The 11,689-nt window shown below is 48.1% G+C and overlaps 1 protein-coding gene across 6 annotated transcripts; it reads right to left on the bottom strand.

The window, feature by feature from the left end:
* Window positions 1-355: 355 nt before the first annotated feature.
* Window positions 356-10,510, bottom strand: CYREN (cell cycle regulator of NHEJ). Of its 6 annotated transcripts, XM_075067437.1 has the most exons (5): window positions 10,212-10,510; window positions 9,492-9,819; window positions 6,404-6,533; window positions 4,964-5,030; window positions 356-3,422 (listed from the first exon to the last, which is right to left on the bottom strand). In XM_075067437.1, exons 3-5 carry the CDS (start codon window positions 6,529-6,531, stop codon window positions 3,195-3,197), a joined length of 423 nt encoding a protein of 140 aa, XP_074923538.1. In that variant the 5' UTR covers window positions 6,532-6,533; window positions 9,492-9,819; window positions 10,212-10,510; the 3' UTR covers window positions 356-3,194. The 6 variants fall into 6 exon arrangements, with proteins under 6 accessions (XP_074923538.1, XP_032644499.1, XP_032644498.1 ...); XM_032788608.2 differs by lacking the exon at window positions 9,492-9,819 and having other exon boundaries at window positions 6,404-6,553; window positions 10,212-10,391; XM_032788607.2 differs by lacking the exon at window positions 9,492-9,819 and having other exon boundaries at window positions 10,212-10,386.
* Window positions 10,511-11,689: the final 1,179 nt, after the last annotated feature.

Here is an 11,689-nt window from a genome sequence, read left to right as displayed (position 1 = left end):
GACTGTTGGGTGGCCAATCTGATCTTCAAGTAACTTCACAAATCCCTTCTGTTTTCCAACCATGGCAGAAGCACCATCTGTTGTCACACAAAATATTTTTCTGATGTCAACCCCGCTATATCTTCCCTCTTTGATGTGCCATGCGGGGGTTTTAGGCAACAAAGTTCCTCTTGGATTTCATTGGAAGCACAATATCTTGCAACAACTGCCAAACGTGGAATGTTATTTAGGTCCACACGCTCATCGACTGCAACACTAACCATTGCTGTGTCTTTTAATGCTGTCATCTGCTTTTAGTTAATGTTTTCTGCCATTTCACTTATGCATCTCTCAACTGTTCTAGCAGAGACAGGAATTTTTTTATTCTAGAGATGATTGTATCTTTATTTGGCAAATCATTGACCAAAACCTCCAAGCTACTGAGAAAAACTTCTTTTATATATTCCCCATCTGTAAACGGCTTTCTGTTTTTTGCAATTCACTGTGTAATCTTGTAACTTCCTCCTGTAGCTTGATTTTTACTTACACTTAAACATTTAAAAACACTGCTTTGCTTCTCATATCCTGCTACTGCCTTTTTGATCAATTCAGTCTTGTCTGCTTTGTCAAGAAAGGTTTTCTCGTGCTTTGTTTCAAAATGTTGAACACTTGATATGCGACAAACAACACTTTCACAACAGAAAGCACAAAACAGCACGGTCCTTCTTTTGAATAAATCCAAATGTGTCTGTCCAAAAAGGCTGAAATGAATGGACATCTAACTTTGCTTTCTTAGGAGCTGACAGACGGCGTGCACAATGTCAAACGCAGTGCGCTGTTCGACATGGCCTGATCTAAGCAGCAAACCAGAACTTAAAAATAGCCCAGTGGTGCTGGAACCATTTTTAAGATGGAGGTGCTGAGCTGTGCCCCCTTTTGCCCCTGTCTGCACCCCTCACTGCCCAAGGCTGGGGCCAATGGGCCACAGCTGGGGTCAGCTGCAGAGCGCTGGCCGAGACCAGGAGCAGAGCCCCAGGCCAGCGGCCGGTATTTCAGGCTGGCAACAGCGTGCCACTGAAAATCAGCTCGTGTGCCACAGGTTGCTGACCCCAGAACACATAATGCATTTCTCTGTTTTACATTTTCTTAATCAGTATTTCTAAGCTGATTTTATATTTTAAAGGTACTCTTAAGCCTTCATAAAGTAATCATTCCAGATTGCCCACCTGTGCACTAAACCTCTGACTGATTAATTAAAATAATGTCTTTGTTTCAGTGAGTTAAATATGTAGCAAACTATGGTCTGCGGGCCACATCCGGCCCGTGGGACCCTCCTACCCAGCCCCTGAGCTCCTGGCCCAGGAGGCTTGACCCTGGCCCCTCCTGCACAGCCTCAGCTCAGTGCGTCATTGGTGCAATGCTCTGGGTGGCACAGCTGCAGAGTCTGGCCTGACACAGTGCTCTGTGCTGCACAGTGGTGTGGCTGGCTCCCACAGGCTGGCACAACTGTAACACCGCCAGCCACCGGTGCTCCAGGCAGTGTGGTAAGGGGGCAGGGAGCAGAGGGGGTTGGCTAGAGTTCAGGGGGATGGTCAGGGGGTGAGGGTGTGGATAGGGGTCAGGGCAATCAGAGAGCAGGGAACAGAGGGTTGAATGGGGGTGAGGATCCCTGAGGGGCTGTCACGAAGGCAAGGGGGTTGGATGAGGTGGCGGGGGTGGTCAAGGGACAGGGAGCTGGGGAGGTGGATGGGGAGTGAGACCAGTAAAAGATGTGTTACTATCTTTGATCTTAGCCAGGAGACTGAAAAAGAGGAGGCCAAAACGATGACAGTGGAAAACCTTTTCCAGCACAGCAGTGTGCATTCAAACCCGCCCGCAAAATATTTCAGATTAGATGCTCATATTTTATATGTTAACATGGCAGAAAATGCAGCTCAGACAGTTGGGAAACAGGTGCTGAGCCTTCCCCGTAGCACAGATTTAGTCTCTATGAGTGAGGATCAGAGCTAACTATCACCACCCGCTACTTGTTCATGGCAAATGAGACAGTGGCATCACCACACAGTTTGTAGGTCCCAGCTGGGCAGAAAGCACCACTGGGCCTCTCCCCGCTGTCTGGTAGGCTCAGGCCAAGGACTGACTAGCGCAGAGCTGGAGCACGCTGGTGCAATGTTGTAGAACATGTTCAGCTTGTGCCATATCTACTCTCGGGTTGAGTAACACATGTGCATTCAAAGCCCCCTGTATTCGCACCATTGCAATAATCTTTGTGCACAATATGCCTTGTGAGCGATCGTTTGCAAACTAACCACTCTCTGCTCACTACTACTCCTGCCTGAGGTAGATACACAGTGGGTATTAAGAGTTGTGGGTAGATGCAGAAATTATGACTAAAGTGCATTTAAACCAGGCACAGCAGGGGGAGCTTGTGAACACATCTGCCGTAGGCAATGGATCCGGTTTGCTTCTCTGGCTCGCCTGGTCATCAAGCAGAGACAATGCAGGTCCACTGACAGATCAGGTAAATATCACACTAACAGGTGATATCACACTAACAGGTGGGGGAGGAGACAGCACAGGGTGGCTCATGGTGCAGTCAGAGCACACGCACACTTGTTTTTAAATGAGACATTAAATGTTTTAATAACCTTTCAAAGTTAATATAATACTGATAAAAGGTGCCCCAATGACAACCCTGCAGAACAAACTGTTTACTCACAGATCACGGGTTGCTACACAGCAAGTCTCCCCCACACCTTCAAGTGCCTGCCCTGCCGAGCTCCACCCCAGAAGTGGGAGGGGAGTTCAGTCTCCATGACTTCTGGGCAGAGACTGACACTCAGGAGGCCATTTAGTATCAGCTGAGAAGCTGGCCTGCAGAGGAGGGGACCTGTGGCTCACAAGGAATAGGCTATGAAGGGGTAAGTGTTAGGGGTAGGTGAGAGGCTGAGCAAGGGCTGTACTTGAACCAGACATTGGCCATGCAGCTCATGGCAGCACAAGGGCGAGCTCCTCTCAGACATTCTCACCTGCTCCCTTCTCCTGGGGCCCCATCCACACCACGGCTCCAGGCTCCCTTTGAATTGGGAGGACACTGGGGGCATCCGTACAGCCCCACATTGCTGTATCCCCACCCACTGGAGCCAGCCTTTGGGTCTGCCTCACCCTCTCCCTTGGTATTATTTTTGCTCTGCTTAAAAAAAACCCACAAGATGTTAGCTGAAAAATATCTCCCGGACGTATTTCAAAGCATCATCCTCGTCATCCTCAGTGTCTGTCCTGCTAGTACAGCCCGAAGTATCTGGCTGAGCACAGGGCCTGGGGGTGCTGGCCCCGCCACTGCTTGCTGGACTCCACTGAGGCTCCATCGGCGTTTGCTGGCTTTCCTGCTCCTCTTTGGTTTCAGATGGAACGTTCCCCTCCATTTCCTTGTATTTACAATTCTGGCACAGAAACAAACCGTATGTGTCCATAAAGCATTTCATCCCAAGCATGACGCAAGCCAGAGGGAGAAACACCCATCCCCACCGGCACCGGGGAACCAATCAACAGAAGGCTGATCAACAGCTGCTGCATCCCACCCCACTTAACAGCACACAACACGCTGGCTTAGGCCGGGCAGTGAAGAACGCCGCTCTTCACCACTGAAGCTGCAGGGAAATTTTGGACAGAGTTACCCAAGCTAAAGTTTGGTGAGGATGCTGCAGTTAACACCTGTGCACCTTCAACGAGAGTTTAATGGGGTCTGTAGTGCTCAGGGGGAAGAGGGGGGTTAATCTCCTGAGGAATAAAGGATTCTCCAGGAGTGAACAGGAGAACTTTAACAGTCAGGAACAACTAAGGGCCAGTCCGGCAATCACAGTCACGTGGGCTGACCCATGCACCCATTACTGAAGCCAATGCACAAGCCAGGGTCTGCCTGCTGCGATCTAACTGCAGGATCAAGGCCACAGAAGTGGGAGACTCCAGGCAGAGAGCCCGGGGAGTTTCCAACCTAATGAGAGAAAGCTGCTGAATGCCATTAACATCATCTCCTGCAAGGTGTGTGAAGTCAGCACTGTAGCATTTACTCACCCAAGTGAGTGTCTGACAAGCTCCTGCATCCCCCGGCACACCAAACCCAGGTGGCCTCTCCCAGCTCCCACAAGGCCGGGAAGGAAATCACAGCAGGTTACTCTCCAGACCAGCACACACACTCCCATCCCCCACCCTTGGCGCAGGACTGATTGGCTGGAGGCTCCCTCAGCCACAGCAAGGGTCTCTGTGATGCAGGTGTTGGAGAGGGAGAGGCAGACACGCTTAGGGGGCGGGGGGGGGGAATTCCAGTATTCCAGAGAAACCTCCCCTCCCCTCAAAATAAATAATTATTGGGAATCATGCTACTAAACCCCGTTAACCAGGTGCCCTCTTTCTGCACCGTCTTCCTGCTGATTACAAGGGCATGTGTGTAAAGAGGCAGGACTTCTCTCCACACATTTACTTATAGGCATTCCTATGGCCCTCCTCACCAGTCTGAGCATCTCAAATGGTAATCCTCACAATGCCCCGGCGAGGGGGGTGTTCCACTATCTCCACTTTCTGAGGGGTAAACCGAGGCACAGACAGATTAAGTGGCTTGCCCAAGGTCATGCAGGAGTGTGTGACACAGCATGAAATAGCATGCATACTTCCTAAGTCTGTGCTTCAACCCCTAAGTCACCCATTCCCTCCTCCTGCCTGACCCATTCACTATTGTTGCTTACATCATAACGCTTCCAGGGGGCGTGATACAATATTACACACACTGGACCGTGGCATCATTGAAATGGAAGTGGCTGGTTACAAAGGAGAACACTTCCATTTAGCCTCTCTACAGTGGAGTTTCGTCAAGGGAAGTGTGGAAGTCAGCCATTTTAAATTAGCCTGGGCAAAAGTATCAGGACAGGGACACGTTAGGAAACTGCTGCTTTGGCAGGAAGATGGACCAGCAGGCCTCAGTGCTCACCTCGGCCAGGACCCCCAATGCCACGTCCACCAGCTCTGCTTCGTTCATGCAATAGACAGTCATGGTTCTGAACAGGCCAAGAGGAGATCAGAAGAGAAAACAAAAGCAGGGATCAGATGGGGAACACTGTCATGGGCAGAAATGTGAATGCTGCCCCCGTGGAAACACAACCAGCATAGGAAACAGCAGAGGAATGTACTCATGAGGGAATTCTGCACCACTGCACAATGTAGAATTTGGGCAGAAATTAATGGTTTTGGCACAACGTTTCCTCCCCCCCCGCCCCGACAGAAATGGACTGCAGAGCTGCTGGACGCCACTAGGGGAGCGCTGGAGCTGCCAGAACCTAGCTCGCAATAGAAGACACTGCAGGGGAGGGAAGGAGAGGGAGCTGGAGGGGTCCTGGCAGCTGCAGCTGTCAGCATGTCCTGAAGGAAGGCGGCAGCATGCAGGAAACTCTATACAAGCTCCTCAGGACCCAGCTCAGGCTGTTTTTCCCTCTGGATCCCTGGGCTCTGTGGCAGAGCGGGTGTGGGTGTCTGGGCTTGGGGCCCTGGCAGCTGGGCTCTGCGGGAAGGGGGTGTGGGTGTCTGGCCCCCTTGCTGGGCTCTGTGGAGACGGGGCAGAGAAACAGGAACTGGGATGCTGAAGGGGTTTCAAATATAATTGAAACTGGCATGATTGCATAGTGTTATTTTGACAAATAAAATATGCAGAATTTTAAAATATTGTGTGCAAAAATTTTTTTGGGGGGGGGGGGGCATAGAATTCCCCCAGGAGTAAGGAATGTCTGCACAGGGGGTCATTGTACTGTTTGCCTTTGTTTCTGCAAGTTTCTGGTTTTCAATAGCAGGAAGTCAGAAGCTGGAGCCTGGTTGTCCTCTCACACCACTTTTACACCAGTATAAATCTGATGATTTGGGCGGAGTTATTCCTGATGTAAATCAGCTCAGAGCAGAAATCAGAACCCTTTTGGATCATTCCTTTCTGTATATTTTCATAACCATCATGATCCCTTACACTTCTAAACACAACAGTTATCCCTGCAGGATTGCAAAGCACCACACAGGCTGGGGGAACAGGGCTCATGTACAAATCCAGCAGCAGGGATCAAGTACCGGGAACGCTGCACAAGAGGAAGTGAAGAATAACATAGTTCAGAGAGAAGGTAAATACCCAACAAGGGATTCAACTATGGCTCCAGCTTTTGTGAAGAGTGTAATAAAATCAAGGCAAACAGCTCTGTGTTTTCTGTCTCTCCTGAGAGACAGCAGCTCTGACACAGGGAAGAACACCCTGACAGAGCCTCCAACTCCCCTTTTGTGTGATACCCTCCCTTCTCCTTGGAGGTTTCCTAGCCAAGCACTGACCAGGCCCAATGGTGCTTTGCACGCCATTGCGATTGCAGCCACAGGTGGCACAGCTGCACAAAGCGCTTACCTTGCCACAGCTGGCTTCTTCACCCTCTTGGCTCTCACTGCTGACATAGTCTTTCTTGGCTCCACTTCCCTCGCTGCCATCCATGGCGGGAGGACCCTCTTCTTTGCCTTCCAAACAGCACTTTCCATCTCTTTGCATTTAAAAAAGGAACTGACACACAGTCAAGACTCAGCCATGGACACAATTCAGAATTCACCAATGTGCCTGATAGTCTGGTGCTGTCCTATGCACAATCCCTGCCCCAAATATGATTATTCATTAATCCATGGCTAATGGTACCCGTTAATGTCTTAAAGGAACACTGCCAAAAAAATACATATTTCAAATAGGGCTGTCAATTAATCACAGTTAACTCGTGATTAACTCAAAAAAATTAACTGTGACTAAAAACATTAATTGCGATTAATCGCACTGTTAAACAATAGAAGACTAATTGAAATTTATTAATTTTCTGATGTTTTGCTACATTTTCAAATATATTGATTTCTATTACAACAGAGAATACAGTACATGTTCATTTTATATTATTTTTTATTGCAAATATTTGCACTATAAAAATGATAATCTGCCTCATACAAGTACTGTAGTGCAGTCTCTTTATCATGAAAGTGTAACGTACAAATGTAGATTTTTTGTCTCATAACTGCATTCAAAAACAAAACAATGTAAAACTTTAGAGCCTACAAGTCCACTCAGTCCTACTTTTGGTTCAACCAACTGCTAAGACAAACAAGTTTCTTTACATTTACGGGAGATACTGCTGACTGCTTCTTATTTACAATGTCACCTGAAAGTGAGAACAGGCATTTGCATGGCACTTTTGTAGCTGGTGTTGCAAGGTATTTATGTGCCAGATATGCTAAACATACATATGTCCCTTCATGCTTCGGCCACCATTCCAGAGGACATGCTTCCATGCTGATGATGCTCGTTAAAAAAATGTGTTAAATTTGTGACTGAACTCCTTAGGGGAGAATTGTATTTCTCCTGTTTCTGTTTTACATGCATTCGCCATATATTTTATCTTATAACAGTCATCTATGAAGACCACGAGCACATTTGTTTAAGAACTTTTCACAGCAGATTTGACAAACGCAAAGAAGGTACCAGTGTGAGATTCTAAGGATAGCTACAGCACTTGACCCATGGTTAATTAAGAATCTGAGTCCTTCCAAAATTCGGAGAGGTGATGAGGTGTGGAGCGTGCTTCAGATTCTTAAAGAGAGCAACACTCGATGCGGAAACTACAGAAACCTGAATCTCCAAAAAAGAAAATCAACCTTCTCTGGTGGATTCTCTCAGATAATGAAAATGAACATACATCTGTCCGCTCTGCTTTGGATTGTTACGAGCAGAACTGTCATCAAAGCATGACATGTCTTTGAATGTGGAAGGACATATGAATCTTTAGTGCATCTGGCACGTGAATATCTCTTGTTTTCGAACCGGGCACAGCAGTTGCCATTGAGAAGCCTCATTCATTCTCAGGTTGACATTGGTAAACGAAACGTGCACAGCATTAAATCTCTATACAAATTTGTATAACCAACATATATATCACTAATACAAGTGAGAAGGTGAAGAGAGAGTGCAATCCGAGGCATCGGCAGAAATAAAATACTGAGATGAATTAGAATGGTTATGAGAATGCTTTACATACAAATTGTAATCTGAGTTTTTATTTTTCGAATAAGTTAAAATTTATGATAAATTATATTTCTACGACAAATATAACATCACCTATATACACATTGTAAAAGTGATTGGCACTACAGTAACTTGATTAAGTGAATTGAAATAGACTATTTATTTTTTACAGTGCAAATATTTGTCATCAAAAATAAATATAAAGTGAGCAGTGTACACTTTGTATTCTGTGCTGTAATTGAAATCAATATATTTGAAAATGTGGAAAACATCCAAAAATATTTTTAAAAATGTATTCTATTATTGGTTAACAGTGCAATTAATCACAATTAATTTTTTTAATTGCTTGACAGCCCTAACTTCAAACAAACTCGGGTTCTCTCACCACCTAGGACTGAAAGCATTTTTAGAAGATCTGGTTTATGTTTAGCCATTGCCAGTTACTTATTGAAGTTCCCTCATCTTGACCAGAAGAATTGGTGTTTAACTGTGCACGAACAGCAACTAATTTCTAGGGCTCTACCAAATTCAGGGGCAATTTCATGGTCATAAAATTTTAAAAATCATTAATTTCATGGTTTCAGATATTTAAATCGGAAATTTCACAGTGTAGTAACCACAGGGGTCCCGACCCAAACAGAGTCATGGCGGGGTCGCAAGGCTAATGTTGGGGGGATGGAGGCCACGGTATTGCCACCCTCACTGCTGTGCTATTGCTAGTGGCGGCACTGCCTTCAGAACCAGCAGCCATGGAGATACCTGCGGCTGGGGGAGGTTTCCGGACATGGGTCTGACCAGGCCCTGGAAGCTGCCTTTGCAGGGGAAGAGGAAGTCCCATGCCTCCCAGCCCGTCCAGGACTAGCATCTGGAGACCAGTGCACAAGAAGTGCCCCCAGCCCTGTTCCTCCCTCATACACTAGCCAGATTTCATGGGTGAGATTAGATTTCACAGTCTGTGATGCATGAATTTGGTAGGGCCCTCCTAATTACTGCTCACCCGTCACTTAATCAGATAGGTGAAGCGATGAGCCCCAGGCCATGAACGTAATCAAGATCAGAAGCTCCTGAATGCAATTGCTAGACTCAGACCATGTTCCCTTCCCTCATCAGATTTTTCCGGTCCCTGGGCACTAATCAATTGTGGCTGTGATTAGGCTCACAACTCTTCCGGGAGAAGATTTATATCCTTCCCCCGGCCCCCTACCCAGATGTTTTCATTCAAAATAATTTCATGAAACATTTTTGTTCACATAAGGGCTTGTTAAAGATGGGCTGCTTTACAGGTGCACGCATTACCACAAGGAGGAATAAACTAACCCAAACATGGCCTATACTGGAACCTTATCAGAACAAGAGTTTGGATTCACCTGAACCAATGTTCAAATCACCACATGTTCCTTACACACCCAACAGAGAATGCACCTGTGCTGTGAGTACAAACCTTCCTGCAGCAGGCTGTGCCCCACTGTCTTGGCAAAAACTCCACCAAAGCACGTTTTTAAAAGTCCTGAATTCAACTGAGGATGGAACTGGCTCCTGCTCCCTGCTTTTGTGCCTTGTTTCTGTCTGGTCACTGGGCCCCTGGTTCTGTAAGCAAGCCCCCAGAGTTCCTTGCTCTGTGGTTGTCAGGCCTGGGGATGCTGGACAGAGGAGCAGCAGGCTCAAGGAGATGTTCTGCTTCGACTCTGCTGCTAATGCCTCAGCAGTGGGTGCTACCACCCGGCCCCCAATGATCTCTTCACCCTGGCGGTCTCCTGGGCCTCAGATGGCTGCATGGATAAGGGAAAGGTGCATAAAGAGCTGGACTCTGCGTAACAGCTTTTGCTCCAAGCCTCGACTGCGCTAGGGAAACTGACAGCACTTCCCACTGGTTATAACACGGTTCTCCCCCAGACCTGCCGGAGATCAGCTCTGGCCTTGTGGAGCCAGGCAAGGAGTGACCTTTCCATAACACAGCCAGGCTCAGAAATGTATCACTGCTGAAAACACATGGCAAAACCCACCAGCATCAGAGGGTTACACCGGCAAATGTGCATCACCGGAACGGCTACCTTGCCCCGTCCCTTTTGCCCCCACAGCTCTGGTGCGGGAGACAAGCTGTTCCCGGCAGGAGCAAACACACATCTCCAGAACGTGCCGGGCCTCCCTCCAACCCGCTTACCCCAAGGAAGGGCCTTAGGCCAGCTGCTAGCAAAGGGCTCGGCCCCCGGGGGCGCCTCCAGCTCTCATGCCTTCTCTAGTGAAGCCCAGACGCCATCCGCAGGGCCTGCTCGCGGGACACGCGGTGCAACCAGAGCTTTACAGGCCTGCAGGTTTTCCAAGCCCCGGCGTCCTCCCCGGCCAGAAACCTGAGTTACACGGCAGGCACCGGGCTCCGCCTCGCCCTCTCCCCATTGGATGGCGACTGAAAAACACTAAAGCGTCAGGGGGCTGGACAGTCGCAAGGGCGCCCCGGGAAATGCGGCTGCAGAGCCCTCTGGGTACGGATCCGCGCCGCAGCGCAGGGGCGCGGGTTACTCCCGGGGAGTTCAGCCCAGTGCAATAGCGCGGGACCGGTAGGCTCAATCCCCACACCCGCTGCCCTGCGAGCAGAGCCCGCTCCTCTCACTTTGTGCCCCTGTAGCTAGGGTGCCCCATCTGCGCGCTGGGGGGCGCTGTTTGCGTTGCAGGTTTAGGCTGTGCTCTCCCCAAGGCCCAGGCTGCTGCCAGGGAGACACTTTCCGGACGCGATTGCACCCTCGCAACCCGGGGCTGGGTCTCACTGTAATTAAACTAAGTCAGGTAGCAGGGGGGTAGCCATGTTAATGTGTAGCCACGAAAACAACAACGAGGAGTCCGGTGGCACCTTAAAAATAACAGTTTTATTGGGGCATAAGCTCATGAGTAAAAAACCCACTTCAGATGTAACTAAGAAGCGTTGACCACTTCCCTTTATCCCCCGGGGAGGCATCAAGTCAGCGGGCTCAATAACTCAGCACAACGTTAACAGGTTAACGAGTGGAGGCTGGGATGGGGTAGGCAAACATGAGTAGTGTCTCTTGCCAGAGCTCTAGAAACCAGTTAAAAAAGTGGAAATTGCATTCTTTGAATTCCGAAGGGCCTGGAGTCATTGCTGTAGGGATCTGAGGGTTGCAGCCCTTTTAGACAAGGGGCAAGTTGAACATTTCACTAAAGTACATGCTGAAAAATCTGGGCAGCCCTAGGAGACACAAAACAATGCATTTAGGATCGTCCGCTCCCCCTTGTCAATCCCCTCTTTGGCTTGGCTTGATGCTTATGGCTTCTAAGAAAACTGACAAATAAGAGGAACAAAGTTACAGTTTCAGAGTGGTAGCTGTGTTAGTCTATATCAGCAAAAACAGCAAGGAGTCCTTGTGGCACCTTAAAGACTAACATTTATTTGGGCATAAGCTTTCATGGGCTAAAACCCACTTCATCATCTGCATGGAGTGATAAGTAAGCAGTATAAATGGACACAAATCAGACATCAAGAATTGTAACATTCAAAAACCAGTAGGAGAGCACTTCAGTCTCCCAGGACACTCAATAACAGACTTAAAAGTGGCAATTCTTCAACAAAAAGAAACCTTCAAAAACAGACTTCAGCAAGAAACTGCAGAACCGGAATTAATTTGCAAA

The sequence above is a fragment of the Chelonoidis abingdonii genome, chromosome 1 (assembly GCF_003597395.2).
Source record: "Chelonoidis abingdonii isolate Lonesome George chromosome 1, CheloAbing_2.0, whole genome shotgun sequence".
NCBI lineage: Eukaryota > Metazoa > Chordata > Testudines > Testudinidae > Chelonoidis > Chelonoidis abingdonii.
The sequence above is the reverse complement of the archived record's forward strand: the minus strand, read 5'-3'. Positions and strand labels throughout refer to the sequence as shown.